General features: G+C 44.1%; 1 protein-coding gene across 6 annotated transcripts in view; it reads left to right on the top strand.

Annotated features, from left to right (window-relative positions):
- The window catches only part of TRRAP (transformation/transcription domain associated protein), a 121837-nt gene that overhangs the window by 78343 nt on the left and 20807 nt on the right, over positions 1-22687 (top strand). For 3 of the 6 annotated variants that reach the window (XM_054568521.1, XM_054568520.1, XM_054568517.1), the window contains 15 exons: positions 116-262; positions 964-1163; positions 1763-1884; positions 2210-2423; positions 4873-5052; positions 7121-7267; positions 8445-8564; positions 9016-9303; positions 9462-9599; positions 10246-10358; positions 10794-10929; positions 14037-14228; positions 19490-19685; positions 20372-20637; positions 21202-21302. In XM_054568521.1, the coding sequence (XP_054424496.1) occupies positions 116-262; positions 964-1163; positions 1763-1884; positions 2210-2423; positions 4873-5052; positions 7121-7267; positions 8445-8564; positions 9016-9303; positions 9462-9599; positions 10246-10358; positions 10794-10929; positions 14037-14228; positions 19490-19685; positions 20372-20637; positions 21202-21302 (2560 nt within the window). Of the gene's footprint in view, positions 1-115; positions 263-963; positions 1164-1762; positions 1885-2209; positions 2424-4872; positions 5053-7120; positions 7268-8444; positions 8565-9015; positions 9304-9461; positions 9600-10245; positions 10359-10793; positions 10930-14036; positions 14229-19489; positions 19719-20371; positions 20638-21201; positions 21303-22687 lie in introns of all 6 variants that reach the window. The other 3 variants (XM_054568519.1, XM_054568518.1, XM_054568516.1) reach the window with 1 other exon arrangement.

Below are 22687 nucleotides of genomic sequence, written 5' to 3'. Positions count from 1 at the left end.
TTCTTGGGAACAGCACCTTTTTATTTAGCATTGTAAAATGTTTTAGGCATGTTTTTGTCAATTACTCAGTTTTCAAAAACTTTCTAAAAGATAGCTGGCAATTTCTGCCCCTTAGGGACTCTCATGATCCTGAAGTCGGCCTGCAGCAACAACCCGAGCTACATCGACCGGCTCATCTCGGTCTTCATGCGCTCCCTGCAGAAGATGGTGCGAGAGCACCTCAGCCCGCAGGCCGCCTCGGGCAGCACAGAAGCAGCCTCAGGTGACACACTTGCCCTGGTCCCCAAGGTTTTCCCTCAGACTTAGTGTAACACCTAGGCGGTGCCTGCTCATTGGCTGAATTCTAACGGGCACACTAATGCCTTATAAGTTGCTTTAAACAAAGAGTTTCTAAGTAGATCATTTAAAACCAAAATGAGACTCCTTTTTAGAATGAATTGCTCTTAAAATTTGTGAATGAGAAAATGAAGACATTTTAAAGTAATTGGACATTTATGTGGAACATACACTAAATAAGAGTTACCAAAGAATTTTGCTGGAACACAGAGGTTGCTTCATCAGTGGCTACGTCTGAGGAGGAATTACGTTGCAGGCTCCAGACCTGAGGAGTGGGTCCAGGAATCTGGGTGATATGTTGTGTGTGGGGTGGAGGTGGGGAGGAACGTGTGTGATTGGTACGGTACTCAGTGCACCTTGGAACACAGTGCCATGGATGTGACTTCAGGCCTAGGCTGTCCCCCGGAGTTGCCTGCATTGGTTCCTGCAGCCCCATTTTCTCCTTCCCTGGGGAGCCTCTTACAGGGCCACCCTTGCAAGGTGGTAGAATAGCAAGAAAGTGATGTGGCTGGCGGAAATATTAGGGGGAAAAGAGGCAGAATCAACATGCCACATAGTGCAGAGTGGTTGCCTGTTGACATCTGTTTGTAGGTATTGCTGAGCTGTGTTCTTTCTCTGCCTGAGCAGGAACTAGTGAGCTGGTGATGCTGAGTCTGGAGCTGGTGAAAACTCGCCTGGCTGTGATGAGCATGGAGATGAGGAAGAACTTTATTCAGGCCATCCTGACCTCACTCATTGAAAAATCTCCTGATGCCAAGATCCTCCGGGCTGTGGTTAAAATTGTGGAGGAGTGGGTTAAAAATAATTCCCCAATGGCAGCCAATCAGGTGAGCTGGGAAGAGGAGCTGTACGATGGCCAAGTGACCTTCCTTTGTAGGTAAAAGAAAATTCTGGCCTCAGTTTCTCAGCTCTTCTGTAAGTTTTCAGTCCAGCAAAACCCTTTTTTCTTCTGTATTTGCATTCACAGTATCTTTTTTTAGGTGGATTTTTCTCACTTAATGGATTTTAAATAGAAACTTGAGATAATTGGTCACTCACCTTAATGTGGTTCTACTTGTTAAAATGTTAAATGAACCTAACTTTTTTAGTCTTTTATGGTGGTGAAGGTAAGCCAAGAAAAACATAATGAAGGACTATTACTCAATTTAAATAAGATGCTTGCAAACTTCTGATTTGTAGTTTAGTTGCTTTCTTTCCAGAGTTGTGGTTCCTAGGAAAATTATATTGGAGTCCTTGTTGATTTTAAGTGTCCAAAGATAACCAGGGCCATCTTTGATTTTGTTTCTTTTTCCTTTTTGTCTGTTTAGAAATGAGCATCTTATTTTACTTGACTGAACTGTAGGAGTTTAAAAAGGAGTAGAACAGAAGTACTTTTGGATATGTCTTCTCAGATAGAATTGACCTTTTGTTTTAAAAATTCATGCAGACACCTACACTCCGGGAGAAGTCCATTTTACTTGTGAAAATGATGACCTATATAGAAAAGCGTTTCCCAGATGACCTTGAATTAAATGCACAGTTCCTAGACCTTGTTAACTATGTCTACAGGTAATTACAGCAATTATCATATATTTCATGTGTCAGTCCATAATGTGTTCTTTGATCAACCAATATTACATGATGTTTTAATTTTTTTTGTTTTACTCAAGTTTTATGTATTCATTTAAATTAAAATCATGTAACTTATTTTGGTATCATTATTGAATATTCTGTGCAAATGGTGCATCAGCCTATGATGATTTGTAACATACTCTTGGTTTTCCCAAAGGTGTTTCAGGATAAGTACCCACTTGTTTTGTGTTTGTTTCCTTATGGCTTTGGGGGTCCGCTTTTGGGGGTGGCTTTCATCTCAGTGTCATTCCTTCCATTACAGGGATGAGACACTGTGTGGCAGTGAGCTGACTGCGAAACTCGAGCCTGCCTTTCTCTCAGGGCTGCGTTGTGCCCAGCCACTCATCAGGGCAAAGTTTTTCGAGGTGTTTGACAACTCCATGAAACGTCGGGTCTACGAGCGCCTGCTTTATGTGACCTGCTCCCAGAATTGGGAAGCCATGGGGAGCCATTTTTGGATTAAGCAGTGCATTGAGGTAGGCCGAGCTCAGCTTAGTACCTCTGTGGCTGCGAGACTCCAAAGGCCGTGGGCTTTCACATGTGCCAGGACAAATAGAGAGCTCCATTGTCCAGCCACTTCTAAGCTCTGTCTAGTAGGAAGGAAAAGACTTAGAACCATGCCTGTCTAAAGCCTTTTGGGTGATTTTAAGTGCTTTAATTAGAAAGCTGGATAATAGCCCTTAATTTGTAGCTAAAGATTCATTTCCCTCAGATATAAAAATTGTAAATTGTTTACATGCCCTAGAATATTGAATGGGTATAACTGTCAGCTCTTATAATTTTTTTTTAAAAGATTTTGTCTATTTATTTTAGTGAAAGGGGAAGAGAGGGAGAGAAACATCAATGTGCAAGAGACACATCGATCAGTTGCCCCTCACATGCCCCTAGCTGGGGATCTGGCCCAGAACCCAGGCATGTGCCCTGACTGAGAATCAAACTGGCGACCTTTTGGTGTGCAGGCTGGCACTCAATCTACTGAGCCACACCAGCCAGGGCTCATAATTCTTTTTTTATAAAATTTTAATTTATTTATTCTCAAGTGGGGACATGCTTATTGATTTTAGAGAGAGGGGAAAAAAGGGAGAGAAACATCAATCAGTTGCCTTTTGCACATGCCCTGACTCCTGACTAGAGAGTGAACCTATGTATGACCTTTCAGTTTATTGGATGATGCTCCAGTGAACTGACCCACACTGGCCAGGTCTTTTAAAAATTCTTTTAATTATTTTATTTATTGATTCGAGGGAGAGAGAGACGGGTAGGGAAGGAGGGAGGGAAAGAGAGTCACATCAATTTCTTATATGTGCCCTGACTGGGGATCGAACCTACAACCTTGGTGTCTTGGGACCATGTTCTAACCAGCTGAGCTGCCTGGTAAAGCAGGAAGGTAGAGCATCTAGGCTAGGCCGTGGGCTCTGACCCCTGAGTGTGGGGAGCCAGGGTGCTGGGGGTAGAGGCCTGTGTAAAGCAGATCAGTTCAGTGGATGGTAAGTCAGGTGTTTTTGGATGTTTCTAATAGGAGTGCAGTGAGACTTCTTGTTTCCTTGTTACCTCAATTGGCTGTTTTTCATTTTTTGGCTTAATCATAAATTTACGGCACCAGGCACCCTAGGTTTCCTGTGCACTTGCTATGGTGCAAATAATTCCAGTCTCTCACCCAGAATGAATACAACTAGAATGTACCAAAATTACTTTTTTTAAGAAATGAGACAGAAGGTTGTGAAATTCTCTTTGAGGGAAAAGAAGGGAACTGTGACACTGGGTTCAGTGAGAGCTTGTTAACATACTTCTGTTGGTGTTGAAGTTATGTTTTCTTAGTGCTGAAATACATACAGCATATGTTTGCAATTTTGCTAACAGCAACAGTGGGCAGAGTTCCCTGGTGTGTTCATCACTCACTCAGGACACCTGTCAGCTGCTATTGTTAGGTGCTGTGCCCTGGCCAGGAACTGCGGATACAGAGACGGAAGACACTGCCTGTGGCAGGTGCACAGGAATTGATAGAGGACAAGGCAGGCTGTAGGGCACAGGCCAGGAATCCGCCTGGCCTTCCGTGTTCTTGGACAGGCCACATTCTTGACACCAAGCTGAAGTGGGCACCCTCTTCTCTGTCCTTCTGCTGTTCCTTGGCTGTTGTCACTAGTATGTGTCTCTTAGTGTGTCGATGTGGGACTTGTCCTCCCTGACACTTCAGCATAACGAGAGTAGGGGATGCCATCCTGTGAAGTGGACATGTGACTCTCCAGGGCCTCACACCTAGTGGGTGCTCAGTCAGTGTTTGCTAAAAACACTGCAGGAGTGGCTTGATTGAGGGGCAGCATGAGCAAAGGCTGGGTGGGGAAGCACGTTGGAGCGGGGGGGACAGTCACGGAAGTGTTACCTTACGGAAGATCCCGTGAGCCATGCTGTTAGGAGCTTGCACTGTCCCCTGAGCCTGTGGAGGCCACTGGAGGGTGAAGGGAGGGGGAGCCCTAGGCCAACTGTGTGGAGGAAGGTGGGTGTGAGAGGAGTGTATCAAGAGGAGTCGGGGAGGTGTGTCCAGGCAGGAAGTGACAGCTGCCTAGGTACTCGCGAGGTGAAGTTGGCAAGACTTGGTGGTGCCGTATGAGTGATGGGAGGGAAAAAAATGTAGGTGGGTGAAGCAGAGGAAGCTGTCTTATCTGAGGGAACAGGAGAGCAAGCCCATCTGGTGGGGAAGAGAGATGCTGAGCTGAGCTTAGACACTGAGCCAGGCAGAGGTTCCTGAGTGAGGGGTGTGTGCAGAGGTTCCGACTTCCGTCAAAGCTGGGGAGAGGTGCAGAGCAGTCATGGGCTCGGGAGCTGTCAGAAGGGGCTTGCCTGGCGAGGTGACCCGGTGACTGTGGCTCCGCACACCCACAGGCGAGGTGTGTGTGCTAGGCATGTGCTCTTGTCCGCATCCTCTAGCTGCTTTTGGCCGTGTGCGAGAAGAGCACTCCCATCGGCACCAGCTGCCAAGGAGCTATGCTCCCGTCCATCACCAACGTCATCAACCTGGCCGACAGCCACGACCGCGCGGCCTTCGCCATGGTCACACATGTCAAGCAGGAGCCTCGGGAGCGAGAGAACAGCGAGTCCAAAGAGGAGGTAACGTCTCCATGGCGTGGGGCCCCTCAGAGCAGGATGCCCATGTCTCCTATCCAATGTCAGCGTTAGATTCTTTTTTCTTTTAGGGCAAGAGCAACGTATCAAAATTAAAATGTATTAGATTTGTACTTACAAGCTCTGAGTGTGGTACCTACATTCAATTAGATTTTTTAAACTGAGCTATAATTGACATACAGCGTTATATTGCTTTCAGATGTACAACGTAACAATGTGATATTTGTATATACTGTGAAATGGTCAGTGCAGTAAGGGGAGTTAACATCCATCATCACACCTGTTAGAATTATTTTTCTTTTGATGAGAACTTTTAAGAACTACTCTTCCAGAGACTGAAGGCATGCAGGGTGATGTTATTATCTGTGGTCGCTGTGCTGCATGTTATATGCCCGCAGCATACTGAACTGTGTACTTTCTACCCCTTCCACGCGTTCTGTCCCCGCCCCACCCCTGCCTCTGGCGGCAGCAGTCTGCTCTCTGACTTACTCAGCGTTGTACCCTCAGGAGCCAGTCATGGTTTAAAAAATGGCAAGGGTCATTCTTTCTTGTGGCTGAACAAGATTCCATTGTGTGTATGTGTAAGCACATACACATCCACGTTTTCTTTATTGATCCATCCGTGGACACTTAGGTTGTATTTATTTAATTAGATTTTTTTGAAGTTAGAATTGACAAGCATCTCATGTTGCCTACCATTCAGCTTTTTAAAAAATACGTTACCATTTTTAGAGAGAGGGGAAGAGGGAGAAAGAGAGGGAGAGAAACTTTGATGTGAAAGAGAAGCATTCATTGGTTGCCTTTCGCCCGCCCCCAACCAGGCACCTGGCCTGCAACCCAGGCATGTGCCCTGACCGGGAATCAAACCAGCGACCTTTTCAGTTTGCAGGACGACACCCAACCTGCTGAGCCCCACCAGTCAGGGCTCTACTGTTTAGTTTTGACATAGAGCAGTTTATTGTGAGCAAGTGGTGCTTCACGCAGGGTAGTTCACTTTTTGGTGACTTTTCTCTCTGAGTGAAAAGTAGCCCCTGTTGTAGTAGAAAGCACTGCTCCGGGGAGTGATGGCGGCCGTCGAGGAGCTGGTCCCAGCAGCAGCCTCATCTGGGAGCCCCCCACATTGCCGCCGCGTCCTGGCGGGGTCAGCCGTGGAGCCAAGAACTGGTCAGCAAGGCTGCTGCCTTGATCGCGAGGGCACTCAGTGCTCCATGGGGGGTCGGGGGGCTGGTGCCACTCCCAGCAGAGGCCTGTCAGCTGTGTCGCCTTGAGGCTGTTGACTGGGGGACGCCGCCCCCTGGAGGTAGGTGGCCCGCAGCCCCGGCCCCGACGGAGGAGGCACCCTTTCTGCTCTGACCGGGGTCATCTAGGCCTCCTGTGTGTGAGGTGTCGACTCAATTTATTAACAAATGAGAATTAAAATTTTTTTTTTTACTATGTTGCTAAATATTAGGTCATTTTGGTGATAGGACCTCCTTTTCTGTCTGTAACTCTTCTCTGAGAAGTAAATGGTCAACTTTGAAGTGGTTCTTCTATATTGTCAAGACCACATACCAGATGGTTGGCACCTAGACCTAGAGGCTAATTTGATGTTTGAATTTTGGCTGTGACTTCCTAGGAGCTTCAGACAGAAAGAAAGTTTGTTCTTTTTTGGGAATGAGCCATGTGAACCGTGTGCCAACAAGGGCCTGTGCTGTGGCCCCAACACTCCCCTTCACCAAGTGACAGGCCAGGGAGGCAGCGCTGCCGCAGTCGGAGGAAGGACAGGCTGTGTGTCATTCCAAAGAATCTTTCTTATTTTTATTGTTAGTACTTCATTTTGCTTTGTGTAATCCAAGTATTAGAGCAATATGATGTCATCAAAACAAAGAAGAGATAGGTCTGGTCTAGTTAATCTGTTTGTTTATTTTAGAATTTAAGATCCTTTTAGTAATTATAAACTTGTGGAAATTAAAATTTTACTTGCCAGAGCATAATAAGAAGTTTATACGAGTAGATTTGTTGGATTTTAAGTATTTGACTTCGTGGTTTTGCTTATTTGTGTTGGTTTTGTTAGGATGTGGAGATAGACATTGAACTAGCCCCTGGCGACCAGACCAGCACACCCAAAACCAAAGAGCTGTCTGAGAAGGACATTGGGAACCAGCTGCACATGCTCACCAACAGACACGACAAGTTCCTAGATACTCTCCGGGAGGTGAAGGTCTGTGTGCGGGTTTGGGGGACAGTTGGGGGTCTTATTCCTAAATCAGGACTTTTTCCACAGCAGTGTGAAGTTTTGTTTTGTTTTTTTCCAACAAGTTACACTTTCCTTTCTCAGTGGAAACCATTACAAGTTCTGTGAGACTCTAAAGTGGATGTTTTATGTAAAGATTCAAGAAAGGAATTACATTGTTTTATGGGAGAAAATAAAAAAGTTAATTCCCTGTTACTATCCATTGAAAGGAATGGCAAAATTGTTTACTAAATATATATGATGAGCCATTGATGGATTATTTTTCAAGTGAATGAAAAAGGAGAAAATGGGAATATGTGGTGAATGAAGTTCACTTTTGGGAGCGGGGACCTCCAGATGTATCTCTTTTGAGATCTGTCCAGATCTTTGGCTTCCACAAACTCTCAGATTACTTAGAGATATGATCGTTTTTCAGGGAATGACCCACAGTCACTCATGGCTCCTTACGCTGAGTTACTTTTGAGGAGTATTACAAAGAAATAGGGATGATTCCATTTGTACCAGGAGCGAAGCGGGCCCCATGGGCTTCACGCAGGCCAGGAGCCTGGCTGCTTTTAAGAAGTATTGTCAGCTCATTCAGATTTTCAAAAACAACAAAGCTGTGGACAAAACTAAACGCACCTGTGGGTTTGGTGGCTCTTCGGGCCCTCGGATTCCAGCTCTGGCCCCTTGCCCAGGGCATGTCCTTCCGTTCCAGTCAGTTTTCAGTGTCTTGTCTGTGGTCAGTTGCAGAAACTCTGAACCTTCATGGCTCTTGATTTGTCCTTCAGGATTGTATTTGTTGGCAAATAACTTACCTCACCTACGTGGGCTTTTCGTATTTCCCCCTTTATGTTGTCAGCGGCCTTTGCTTGATGGCGCCTTGTGTACCTCTCATGTGCACTTGCAGCATTGGCGTGTTTCGAGATGCCCTTCAAGTTAAAAATGAAGGCGTGTCACTGTGGAGCCCCTTGCCCACGCCTGTGGTTGGCTGCTAAGCCCAGTGTGGGTTGGCCTCTGGTACCCAGAATCCGTGTTTTCACTCTGATGTGACACCAGTGCAGATCTCTGGAAGCTGGAAAGTGGAGCAGCGCCTGGCAGCTGGGGGGCAGGATGTTTAGCAGCAGCCCAGGCCCAGCTACACTAACCCTGTTTCTCTCTGTAGACGGGGGCACTGCTCAGTGCCTTTGTCCAGCTCTGTCACATCTCCACGACACTGGCAGAAAGGACCTGGGTCCAGCTTTTCCCCAGACTGTGGAAAATTCTGTCTGACAGGCAGCAGCATGTGAGTATATTTTTAAAATTCTGTTTTAGAAAATGTTTTAGGCTTTTTTTGTTTTAAAGATTTTATTTATTTACATTTAGAGAGAAGGGAAGGGAGGGAGGAGAGGGAGAGAAACATGAGTGTGTGAGAGAGACAACGATCGGCTGCCTGTCACGCACCCCCAGCCAGGGACCTGGCCCACAACCCAGGCGTGTGCCCTGACCGGGAATGGAACCGGTGACCTTTTGGTTTGCAGGTCCACACTCAGTCCGCTGAGCCATACCAGCCAGGATGTTTTAGCTTTTGATAAGTGCTTAGTAAGCACTTTGATAAGATGACAAAATAAATCTTAAGTTTCAAAGAATAAGGAAACTACTGTTATCTAAGAATGAATTACCAAAACTATTTGCGGATGCTTGATGACATGTTGATTTTGCATGAAGACCTGAATGGACATGACCTTTGGTTTCAGGCTCTCGCTGGTGAGATCAGCCCGTTCCTGTGCAGCGGCAGTCACCAGGTGCAGCGGGATTGTCAGCCCAGCGCGCTGAACTGCTTTGTGGAGGCCATGTCCCAGTGCGTCCCTCCGATCCCCATCAGACCCTGCGTTCTGAAGTACTTGGGGAAAACACACAACCTCTGGTTCCGCTCCACGTTAATGCTAGAGCACCAGGCTTTCGAAAAAGGTCTGAGTCTGCAGATTAAGCCAAAGCAAACAACAGAGTTTTATGAGCAGGAGAGCATAACACCACCTCAGCAGGTGAGCTCCACCCGTTTGTTAACTGCGGCTTCCTTGCCAGTGACGTCACGTCTCAGTAAACATCTTCCCAGTGATTTTCAGTTCCAGCATGATGAAGTTTTATTGGAGGACAAAAGTGTTTGTCATGAGCACTCAGAAAAGACCATGTGTGTTTTCAGGAGATCCTGGATTCCCTTGCAGAACTTTACTCTTTGTTACAAGAGGAAGACATGTGGGCTGGTTTATGGCAGAAGCGATGCAAGTACTCGGAGACAGCAACTGCTATTGCTTACGAGCAGCATGGATTCTTTGAGCAGGTAGCCACTGTAGAATGAAATGGGTGGGCTGCATGGTTATGTTATAATTATGATACTATGATATTGTAATGTCAAGTGAGTTCACGTTTACGTAAGTTTACTGTTTTACTTGAAGCATTTGTCCTACACATAAAAAAGTCCTTTGAAGATTAGTTTAAGAGAGACATACACGATATGAACATTTTTAAACTCTTAGTCCTAAATCCTTTACCATTTGAAGCTAATGTGGATGGTGTTTATCTGCATTCATTGGTCCTACTGGAAATGGAAGGTAGATGGCATTTTGTGTTGAAATTTTAATCTTTGTGCTTGTCCTTTCAGTGTAGGACGGCCCAGCCCTTAGCCCTGTTTAGGACACCAAGCCACGGAAACTCGGAAGCATGGGCACAGGCTGTGGCCTCTGATCTCTGAACCCAGGGCCAGGCAGCCCCCCTCTCCTCCCTCCTGTGTGGGGAATGGCGCCTCCTCAGTTCTCCTCCCTCCCTTCCGTGCTCTGTGGACAGGGGATTCCAGGGGGCACGTGATTGCAGAGAGGAGTGTGAGGCACTACTGGGTTTAAGACCCAGGTTGCCCTAAATCATTGAGTAGAGGCTGTGCAAAGTTTCCTAGTTAAACAGCAGTTTGAAAGCATTATTAACTCTTTCAGGCACAAGAGTCCTATGAGAAAGCAATGGATAAAGCCAAAAAAGAGCATGAGAGGAGTAATGCATCCCCTGCTATTTTCCCTGAATACCAGCTTTGGGAGGACCACTGGATTCGGTAAGCCGGGTGGGATGCATCAGGAGTCAGTTAAGGGGGCCCGTGGCAGATCTCTGAAATGTCCTCATAATGAGTGTTTCTAAAAGGGAACTTGGCTGCTTTCTTTATGGCCCCATAGAGAAAAGGAGAAACAAAAATCGGCAAACAGTTTTGAAGTCTTGAATAACTAGAAGTGTCTGTTGTAGAACAGTGATTCCTGCCTCCCCCGTGCCCTGGTGCCCAGAGCGTTCTTGTGCGGCGGACGGTTCTCCGTGTTCCAGGGAACAGTCCCACCCAGAGGGCAGGTGGGGCTGGCAGTGGACCAGGCCGAGTCCCCCAGATGCCTGCCCTGCCCTGGGGGAAGATCGTCTGTTTTCTTTTGTGGGGAAATAAACGACTGTCGCCTGTGCTTTCTGACTGCATGGTAACTGACTCACCTACTCACTGGTCTTCTAGGTGCTCCAAGGAGCTGAACCAGTGGGAAGCTTTGACAGAGTATGGCCAGTCCAAAGGTCACATAAACCCTTACCTCGTGCTGGAGTGTGCTTGGCGGGTGTCTAACTGGACCGCCATGAAGGAGGCGTTGGTGCAGGTGAGACCTCCCTCCCCTGCCCTTACTGACGCACCCACTCTCAGACCACGTTCCCCACAGCTGCGTGGGTGCTTTATGCCAAAGCCATGACTCTCTGGAGATTGCTCTTCACTTAGACCAGCCTGGGTGTGTGGGCAGGTGAAGACAGCTCTTGGGAAGCAGGAATGATTCTTGGTTATGTCTAGCACCTTTCCTGAATTTCAATTAAACTGTAAATTAAGTATTCATTTATTATTCAGTTATAATAGTAAGTGAGGTGTGGAGACCTTGGATTCTGTGGGTAAACAAATGAACAGTGCCTGGAAAAATGTGGAAGAACAGTCAGTGTTGCTGGTGGTTCTGATTGGTGGGAGCGCTGCCAGAAGTGAGTACAGCAGAGGTGACTCGTGTAATTCCGGGCCTGGCAGATGAGCTGCTGTCAGTAACAGTTTGTGAGTCAACCGGTATCATGTTCAAAGTACGTTTTATGTTACAGAAATGATAGTGGTATCGTGTGAGTGAAGTTGTCATTAACTTGGATGAGCTCCACATCCAGAGGGATTTGGTGCATGACGGGAGAGCGGACACACTAGCCCAGGCCCCGTTCTCCCGCCGGGAAGCTTCTGTCGGGCGCCCGGGGTGGCCGGCCAGGCAGCGCTGCGCAGCGCCGGACCTGCAGCGCGCTCTTAACCGCTGCCCTGCGCTTGTCTTCGGAGGCGGCCCTCCTCGTTGCGCTTCACTTTTCTCCTGCCTCCGTGCCCGTCCGCTCTGTGCTTCCTCGGCCCTGTCCCCACTGCTGGGTTCCAGTTTCTGGCCTCTCTGGCTGGTGTTCATGTGAACAGGGTCCCTGGGAAGGAAATGCGGTCGTTCTGTCCTCACCTGCCCCTTCGCCCAGCGCGGGCTCGCTCACGGTCCCGCCAGGGATTTCTTTTCCTTGATGTGGAGGCTGCAAAAGCACGTTGAGATCATAGGCCCCATTCTTGGAAAAGGTGAACCTAAGATTTAAAACTCTGCTGTGGTTACAGCACCTATTTCACTCCTGATGCTCTTTTAACAAAATGCAAAAGATTGGAGAATTGATGCAGGGAGCTTGTGTTACTCTGAGAAATAATTGTTCGTAAAGACACACACACACACGAATCTACATATAAATATATATATTTGACAGAATGCATTTATAGTTGATTATTTTTTTTATTTTGATAAATTCTGAATAAGTATTTATAGCTCACTCTTAACTTTTTAAATCTTCTTTCCAAGGTTTCACTTAGCTGAATATGTGCAGTATACTGTCAGGTCTGACAAATGAATTTCCTTTTTCACAAAGTCTTGAGGATTATTCAGAAATTATAAGGCACTTATTAGAAAAAAGCTCAGTGCATGCAAATATTCTGAGTAATCTTTAGTAAATTAATTTCAAATGGTCTTTATAGAAGTAAATTATTTATTTGCCAGTATTTAAGAGAAAGTGCTCAAATTACTTTTTTATTCCTGTGTACTATGATTATAGGGCTACTTGCAGTAGTCCGTTTCTCAGTATGATTTAATAGATGGGGTAATTTTTTTCATGGGGGGTGGGAAATTAAAGAGATTCCTTTGCTCTTAGTTTTAGTATGGGGTTGTAGTTGACAAAAACCTGTGTTAAATAGGATTTAAGTCCAGAAAAATGTGAGATTAGTGTAGTTAGAGGATCATGTTGGAACCAGGTTGTGTTCACAAGTTTGCCTTCCTGAATTTCTTCATCATCTGATTATTGAGATCTAAGAGGGGTCAAGAGTGAAAAAGTTCTTTGAAAGAGTAAGACGTCAAAAATAAGCCAAAGGGTAGTAAAATGCACGATGGCATTATTATTCCCATTATTATTTACATCATTTGGGCAGATAGCACTAAAGCAACAAAAAGTGTACCATTTTTATTGTTAGTTCCCAAAGGTGCTTCAGAATGAATATATATGGATCTTGTTATAGCAAGTCCTGTGCATTTTCTTCAGCGGAGATACTCTTTCATATTCATATACACAGAGAGACTATTCTTTAAAAGATTTTCATTTTTTTATCACTTAAATGCTCTGTAAGAGTGCTGACCCGCGATGAGTGCAGTGCGTTCTCCGGGAGGCGGTGGGCCGGCGGTGGGCTGGCACACGGCCATCAGGGACGCTTGCCGCTCTCAGCGCCTTTCCCCGGCCTTTCCCCGGCGGCGGCGGCTATGTGCGTGGGAGCACGGTGAGGGTTTGGGTCTGGGTTCGCCTTCAGGTTAAGGGATGTAACAGCGCCATGCACAGGCTGCTTCATAATAGAACTGGTAACCGAGATGTAAGGAGTATAGGGAAAATTGTGTGACAGATAAAGTGTGGCTTTTAAATGACAGTAAATGTATGAATATTCACTCATTCTTATAAACCTGAATCACTGCCTTCTGCTTCCTTTTATCATGTGGAACAAGTTAGGTTAATTCTCCAGAATAACAATTAAATTGGAAACAATTCCTAATTTTGTTGATATTTTTCAGAGTGGAGATGAACATATATTTAACACTTTAAAACTTTGCTTGCTGGCCCTGACCAGTATGGCCAGGTTGGTTGGGCGTAATCCCACAAATCTGCTGAATCAATTCCAGGTCAGGGCACGTGCCTTGGTTGTGGGCTCAGTCCCAGGTCGGGGTGCGTATGAAAGGCAGCCGGTGGGTGCTTCTCTCTCACATCGATGTTTCTTTCCCCCTCTTCCTCCCTTCCTTTCCCTTTCTCTAAAAATAAATAAGTAAAATCTTAAAAAGAAAACTGAAACTTCGCTGGCTGGATTTGCAGCCCAGCGATGGCTGGTAATCTGGCCTATCACAGCAATGCTGTTGATCGGTTTGCCCTGTTTTGGAACTTCTGACGCCTTGCAGCAAGGGGCTGGTGGCACTCCTTCACGGCCAGAGATGAGCCGCTGCCTGGTACTCGGAAAAGGAGAGTATCAGGAAAAGCAGCCTAAACGTATGGCTTCTCTAAAGAAAGTAAATGTCTGTTTATGCTTAATTTCTGCTTATTGCTTTGCATAATTGACTACAAAAAAAATTGATTTTACTTTTTGACTCTACTGAGAGGAAGGATACCCATGGTTTCCTTTGTAATGTTTTTTTATTACCAGGTAGAAGTAAGTTGCCCAAAGGAGATGGCTTGGAAGGTCAACATGTACCGCGGATACCTGGCTATCTGCCACCCTGAGGAGCAACAGCTCAGCTTCATCGAACGCCTGGTGGAAATGGCCAGCAGCCTGGCCATCCGCGAGTGGCGGCGGCTGCCCCACGTGGTGTCCCACGTGCACACACCTCTTCTCCAGGTGGGTATGGAACATTAATGTGAGCAGCCATGTGAGCCTGTCATAGCAGAAAGGCTCTTGTCCAGTCGTAGGTCTGTGAACTTGAGCTGGACGGTGGAGAGGAAACTTCCTCCACTTGTCTTGTCCTTTCCCATTTTAACTCATCCTCAGTGGGAGAAGGGCCAGAATGAAAATGTAGAAAACCAAAATGTCACTTCTCATTTTTGGAGCTCCCAAGGGACTTAAGTGACAGAAGACATCCTTAGGAGTGATTTCAATGATGTGCATTTTTGCTTAAGGAATTTTCACTAGTGCCCAGTATACCATCCTCAATGTGATGCCAATGTTTCGTTCAAAAAGGCCTCTCATTCTCTGGAACTCTTAAAGTTAAATAGACTATGCCTTGGCTCCTTCCTTTGTGTGTCATTTTTACGTTTCTGACTGTTCCAGCCACACGAGCCGCCCTTTAGCTGCTCGACTCTCTGCCCATGTCCCCCTCTTGTGTGCTCCTCTTCCCACAGAACACACTCCTTCCGCTGTCCCCGGCCCCATGAGCACGTGTGTGTGTGTGTGCGCACACACTGGGGCTGAACAGCTACCAGTGCTACTGAGTAAAACTGGAGGCTGGTGTTACAACCATAATGCAGAATGCTCATACTTTTTTTTTTTTTTTTTTTTTATTGAAAGGGTAATTTTGAGACTGGTATGTTGATTTTTATCATAGTATAATTGCTTATTACTGTACTTGGAATTTCCTCTTCTGCAAAGTGAAATGAAAGCAACTTGTTTTGGAATTTTTATATTTATTATCTTTTGGTTTTTTTCAAGGTATATTAATTATGAATATTGTGAATAACACAATTGTGAATAACTAAATAGAAACTATTGTGAGTTATATATTTAAAGCATAGAGTTTAAAATGCAGTATTTCAGATAGTCCTGATTCAAGTACTTTGGAGGTGAAATTAAAGGTAGGTTTGTGTCTCATCCACTGCTTCACTCATGGTTGATGCTTGATAAATATTTATTGATTAACCTAGTTACATATCTGACTATAAAAGATGATTTCTGCCACCCAGTAGCACTGTCATAGCTGAGAAATGACAGCGCTATTGGGTGATTGAAATCATCTTTTCTCACATAGCTGAGAAATCTTAGGGAAAACGAAGACCATGTCCATAAGAATGATTTTAGGAAACCATTTAACATTTCAGTTTGATCATTTTGATAACTATTCTTGTATGTAGTGTCATATTTATATATACTTTGAGGCATGGAAGGTGAAAAGAATGAGTTAGAGAAGAGCTTACTTTTAAAAAATCAAACCAAGTAAGTACCTTTTGCCCAAACTTAATAAATATTAATGCCTAATTTTAAAAAGTTTTATTAAGTTTTAAAAACACAGTTTGAACTATGGCTTGTGACTCTTCCCCTTCCTCCTCCAACTACCACCCAAAAAATAAATAAATTAGTGAAGGGGGAAAGGTCTTGGTGCTTTGCACAGTAACACTCCTGTCTTACTGATTTTAGACTTCAAGTGTTGATTGAGATTCTAGATCAGTGTGTTGCGTTAGCAAAATGGAAACACCAGTACTGGGTTCCTGGGTCAACCACTGTTCTCGAAGAAATGCAGAGCCTCCTGAGTCTTATTTTGGGGAGAGAGACTTTAATACCGTGTTGTTCAGGCAAGTCACCCACAATAGCAGAATAAGGGCCCCTGAAGTTCTCAGTAAAAGAATCAACTAACTACACTGGGGGAATCGTCAGAAGCAACTCTCAGGATTCTGGGAATTAAATAGAGACTTGCAACAGTCCAAGGAGCATTTAAGAAAAACAGCTGTATTTTAGTAAGAATAGCAAGCTTTGTGTAGTATTTAATTGTCCTATCCCCGTTCTTCCTCTCCCCACCTTTGCAATATTGTTGAAAACCAGCAACTTCCAACAGTAGGAGCTGTGAAAACCAGTAGCTTATCAGCTGCCAGTGGAAGGTAGAACAGATTTAGAGACTCAAAAACAAAACAAAACAAAACCCCAGCCCTGAAGAACTGGCACTATTTGACCAGCATTGCAGCTCCCCAGAAAAGCCCTATTCACAAGATTAGTTTCTATTTGACTTGACTTCTATTTTCCCCTCACAATGAGGAAAGTCATACCTGGGGGCATTTGTCAAAAACAATCAATGGCAGTTGTTTAACATCACAGCTGCCTGATGCGGCAGTACCAGCAGGGAACAGAGGAGACTGGCCAAGTAAAGGGAAGATTAGGGGAAAAGCTGTCCATAGAAATTTTGAAAACTAATTCCTGGAAACCTAGAAGGGCTCATATGCGCTGCTACGCTCAGTAGCAGTGTATATGCTACTTGAGAAGACCCTGGGCTTTCACCACTGGCTGACCTTGAGGCACTGTACAAGCAGGAAGTGAAGGCTAAGGCAGAGTTGGAAAAAAAAAAAGTTGCCTGGCTGAGTGCGGAAGGCATGCTGCAGCAGGCATACACAGCTCCTCAGCAATGGCTGGGAGTCTTGTTATTTTAGGTCTTTAAGGAATATCTGACTAACTCTTAGTTGACCACTAAACTAACTGACCAGAAACTTTAGTAGTTACATTCTACATATAATACAGATTATAGAATTAGTCCCAGAAAGTCACTAAACAAATAGCAACAACCAAAAAAGGAAAAAAACAAAAACAAACCTTTAAAAGCCCCTAGACTGGAGGAATTTGATTTCCAGAGTTGCCACATTATAATATCTAAAATGTTCAGTATTCAACAGTATGAGACATGAAAAGGAATAGATAAATACAGTTCCTATAAAGGGGAAAAAAGCGGTCAGTTGAGACTCTCCCTGAGGGAAATCCCATTGTTGGACTTAAGGTTCATAAACTTTAAACCAGCTTTAGTAAATATGTTTAAAGAACTAAAGGAAACCATATGTAAATAATTAAAGGAGAATATGAGAATGATGTCTCACCAACTAGAGGATATCAATGAAAAGATAGATTTGTTTTTTTAAAAACAGTAGTTGAGACGTATAACTGAAGATAAAAACTCCCTGGAAAAGCTCAATAGCAGATTCAGCAGGTACAAGAAAAAGCCAGTGTACTTGAAGACATAACAATTGACAGTCCAGTCTGAAGAACAAGGAAAAACTAACAAAGAAACAAATGGAGCCTCAGAGACCTGCCAGACACCGTCAAGACATACCAGCATACTCATAATGGGAGTCCCAGAGGGAGTAGGGTGAGAAAAGGGGGCAGAAGGAATATTTGAAGAAATAATGACTGAAAACTGCCCAAATTTCATAATATTAAGAAACCGATTTATTTACAATAGGCGCAAAAGGAATAAAACACTTAGGAATATATCTAATTTTTATATTTCAAAGAACAACATCAAGAAAGTAAAAGGACAGCCTACAGAATGAGAAAACATATTTGCAAATCTAATAAAGGACTTTTATCCAGAATGGATAAAGAATGCTTGTTAGTAAACAATAAGAGACAACTCAACTTTAAAATGGGCAAAAGATTTGAATAAACGTTTCTCTAAAGAAGATACATGGATGACCTATAAGCACATGAAAAGATGTTCAACATCATTAGTCATTAGGGAAATGCAAATCAAAACCACAGTGAGAGACCACTTCACACCCACTAGCGTAGCTGGAAGAAAGCAGGCAGGCAACAAGTGCTGGTGGGGATGTGGAGCAGTGGAACTCTCACCCATTGCTGGTGGGAATGAAAAATGGTTTGGCCTCTTCGGAAGCAGTCTGATAATTTCTCAAGATATTAAACATGGAATTACCATGTGATGTAGCAGTTTCACACCTAGGTATAAATCTAAGGGAAATTTAAGCATATGACCACACAAAAACTTATACTTGAATGTTCAGAGCAGTAATATTCATAACAGCCGAAATGTGGAAACACCCCAAATGACCATCAACTGATAAATGAGTAAGTAAGATGTGATATGTCCATGAAATGGAGAATTATTCAGCAATAAAAAGGAATTAAGGACTGATAACATGTTGTAGCTTGGGTAAACCTTGAAAACATGCCGAGTGACGATGCCAGACACAGAAGGTCACAGTGTATGATTCCGTGCATATGAAACACACAGAATGGGCCCATCTGTAGAGACAGCAAGCAGACGAGTGGTTTTCACCTTCCGGGGGAGGAACGGGAGGGTGGCCACCAGTGGGTGCAAGGCTTCTTTTGGAAATGATGTAAAAGGTTCTATAATTAGATAGTGATGATTGATGGTTATGTGACTGAGAATATAGTAAGAACTATGGAATTTTACAGTTTAAGAGGTTTGATGTTTTAATCGTATTTTAGTAAAGCTGTTGTAAAAGAAATATCCCAACCTATTTTTCAGTAAGCTTTGGGTGGGAGGGAGGATTAAAAGGTTTAGAAATATACATGTAACGAACTAAACATGAAATATAGATAATTTCAGTAGGCAGTTACAAAAATTAGGACCAAACAACAAGATACTGAGTACCAGCCTAGGTGCTGTGTTTGAGAGATTAAAAAAAATTTTAAACAGATTCTGCCTCAAAGAAGCATCCAACTGGAGGGAGATGACAATCTGTAAGAAGCAAAATGTAAAATAGTAATTAGAGGGAAACTGATTCAGTGCCATGCAGGTAGAAGTTCCCATGGGAGGGAAAGGTGGGACTTCATGGGGAGAATTCGAATAGGCTCAGGATTGTGGCCGGGCCTTCCCAGTGAGAGCATGGTGCCCAAAGCTTGGAGCCAGCAACAGACCTGGGATTTAAAAGGTAGTAAACTAGACAGACTCATAGGGACGTGATTGAAAATGTCTACACCAGCCGAAAGAGATCGTTAGAACCACATTTTAAAATTTTTAACATAGCTGTGGGATTTTGAATGTTGATGGGAGGAAAGTTTGAGGGCAGGGAACTGGAGTGTTCTCTCCTTAGAGGTTGGTAGACAGCCAACTAGATTTGGAAAAGAGAATTGTTTTGGGAGCTACCCATTAGCAGGTTTTGGTGTCTTCACCGCTGTTCGCTCCATCTCCTGTTTCACAGTGGCTGCAGCTCAGGTTTTAAGATTGAGGGGATCAGGAGCACAGTGCTGGGGGTGAAGAATAAGCAAAATGTAGACTCTAAGGTATCTGTATAAGTTAGACTGCTTCTTTTCATAATCAAATTGTGAGATCTTTGCAGTAAACCAGATCCATGAAAGGCTGGTTTATTTTCTCGTGTGAGCTTTGATGTAATGCTTACTGTGGGATCTCTCATGTTGGTCTCCTTCAGGCCGCCCAGCAAATCATTGAACTTCAGGAAGCCGCGCAAATCAACGCAGGCTTGCAGCCAACCAACCTGGGGAGGAACAACAGCCTGCACGACATGAAGACGGTGGTGAAGACGTGGAGGAACAGGCTGCCCATCGTGTCTGACGACTTGTCCCACTGGAGCAGCGTCTTCATGTGGCGACAGCATCATTACCAGGGTAAACCTACCTGGTCCAGCATGCATTCATCATGTAATTTTCCAGACATCCCACTGTTCTGGTTTCATGTGTTGCCTTTGTTTTGATTTTTCTTTGGTTCTCAGGCTGGCACTAAATCCACTGAGCCACACCAGCTGGGGCTATTGTTTTGGTTTTTCTTTTACCATATTTTCTATTTTTTGGTGGGTATGGGAGATGGTGGTATGGCGAGGCAAAGATGAAGGTGGTAAAAGATGGGAAGGATTTTTTTTCCTACCTGTTGAATTTTTCTCGCTAGAACAGAAACACTGCTTGACACTCGCTGCTGGTTGCATCGGGGGCTTGGGCCAGTGCCATTGGAGCTCTGGGATGTGGCTCTTTGTTTTACAGCTGCGCCCCCCCCCCCGCCCTCTTCCCCAAGGAAGAGCTGCTCTCACATGGCAGTGTGTGGCCTTCTCCAGTTTTCTGGCCCCCTCTGCTCATGGCTGTCCTGACTTAGCCAAGATGCGAACCCTCAGCTCAGTGTTAGTGCTTTTTATATCTTCTTTTGATATAAAATACAAAGAAAAGTAACGAGAGTTTATCACAGAGCTTTCCATTTTCATAAGCCATGTGTGTTCGTTTTCCCTTTTTATTTAAGCGTTATCATGGTATACTTTGAAAATGTTTGGCATATACTGAGAAGTCATTTTTTTTTTGCTTTCTAGCTATTGTAACTGCGTATGAAAATAGTTCTCAGCATGATCCAAGTTCAAATAACGCCATGCTTGGGGTTCACGCTTCAGCTTCAGCGATCATTCAGTATGGAAAAATTGCCCGAAAACAAGGACTCGTCAATGTAGCGTTGGATATATTAAGTCGTATTCATACTATTCCAACTGTTCCTATTGTGGATTGCTTCCAGAAGATTCGACAGCAAGTCAAGTGCTACCTCCAGCTGGCGGGAGTCATGGGGAAAAATGAGTGTATGCAGGTAGAGTCTGCGAGTCTGGAGGAGGAGGACCCGGGTGTCCCTGTGGGCGCTGCTGGCTCAGGTTGCAGGGAGGGGCGTTAGAGCTTCTACAAACACAGTCTCGGTAGAGGGGACACAGGCCTTCCTACACAAGAATGGGAAAGGCACCCCTTGAGTATTTGAAATACGCTTTATTGTTTCTGTTTGACCATGTACTGGGTTAATGCATTTAAGGAAAAAAAATTAAGAACAGAAATATGAAGGTGCTGCAAGGTAGATTTTGGCTATGTTCAGAGGAATATTAATAAAAACAATGATTAGAAACTGATTAGACATATAAAGCTCGGAGAAAATAATACCCTTAAGGTATCTAGGACTGAATTTGGCATTTAGTGATTCAGCTTAAATATTTCTTGTTAGTCAATGAATCTTCGTGGTAAGCAAATCTGTTGTCAAAGTACATTTGTCAGTGACCTTTAGGATTTATTGCCTAGATAAATATTTTAATGAAGTTGTTATATTAATATTGTGTAGAAATTTCAAGAACTTTCAAGAACTTTTTTTCTACACAAATTTTTTAAACAGGGCCTTGAAGTTATAGAATCTACAAACTTAAAATACTTCACAAAAGAGATGACAGCGGAGTTTTATGCGCTGAAGGGCATGTTCTTGGCTCAGATCAACAAGTACGTACATTACGGGTGGGACGCGGGGAGTAAGGAATAACCCGTCAGATTTTCTAAATGGTTAGTTATTATTGAAGCCAAGGTGAAGGTCAGGCTGGAAATGGGCATGATTCAGTGGTGGTTGCCAGGTGTGATATTACAGGTGCCATACCTCTGCAGAGATCGTGAACTTAGAGCCAATGGGTAAGCCAGTTTGTTGTGTAGTACTTAAAAGCTTCTTAAAAAGGAGTTGTTTGAAAACAGAACAGCTGGTGACATGGATGCATTTCTCCGTTTTCTCAGCATGCTATTGGGGAGCAGAGTTGATCCCTTTTAGAGAAAAGAGTCTTATTTTGGAGCAGGGGGTCAGTCACCTATGGCCAAACCCAGCCAGTGTCTGGCTTTCGTAAGTGGTGTATTGGAACACCCCCCCACTGCTGATGTGTCTGTGGCTGTTTATGATGTGGCCACAGCGCTGAGTTGTGACAGAAATTACATGGCTTGCAAAGCCTAAGCCATTTTCTAACTGGCCTGTTGCAGAAAAGGGTAGCTAAGCCCTGTTTTAGAGAAATGAACATCAGACGAAATTTTATAAAAATATGCAAATGAGATGCTACCTGTTGCCATACATAGAACCTTTTAAAGCCTACTTTTCACATTTTTATAGCATTTGCCTTTAAGTTTATTTTTAAGTAACGAAGTGATTTTGTCAAGATAAAAGGGATTTATTCTCTTAAAATATTTTTTAAATTCACACGAATACACCATTTGAAAGTGTGCAACTCAGTGGGTTTTAGTATATTCACAATATTGTACAACCATCACCATTGGCTAATGCTAGAACATTTCCATCATCCCCAAAAAGAAACCCCATACTCTTAGCAGTCACTTCCTTTTCTTCCCTCCCTTTGTCCTCTGACAACCACTAGTCTACTTTCTGTCTCTGCGATTTGCCTGTTCTCCACATTTCATACAAATAGAATTATACGCAACGTGACCTTTGAATCTGGCTTCTTAGCATAATGTTTTCAAGGTTACCCATGCTGTGGCATGTATCGGGGCCTGTTCCTTTTCATTGCCAAATGCTGTTCTATTGTATATTCACGTTTTAGTTTTCCTTCAGCAGTTGATGGGCACTGGGGCTGTTTCCACTTGTTAGCTGTGATGAATAACACTGCTGTGACATTTACGTTCTAGGTTGTGTGTGAGCGTGGTTTCCGTTTTCCTGGGTACATATCAGTACATAGAGGGGGAATTGCTGGGTCCCCTGATAGTTTTCTGTCATTTGAGAAACTGCTTGTTTTCTGCAGTAGGTGCTCCGTCTTAATTCCTGCTGGACCGTTGGCAGTTTCCAGCTTCTTCCCTGGAAACCATAATCTCCTTGCCAGCACTTGTTATTTCCCACT

The sequence above is a fragment of the Pteronotus mesoamericanus genome, unplaced genomic scaffold (genome assembly GCF_021234165.1).
Source record: "Pteronotus mesoamericanus isolate MK-2021 breed Mesoamerican mustached bat unplaced genomic scaffold, CSHL_Meso_final contig_2, whole genome shotgun sequence".
In the NCBI taxonomy this organism is placed as follows: domain Eukaryota; kingdom Metazoa; phylum Chordata; class Mammalia; order Chiroptera; family Mormoopidae; genus Pteronotus; species Pteronotus mesoamericanus.
This window is presented reverse-complemented; position numbering and strand designations above follow the sequence as displayed.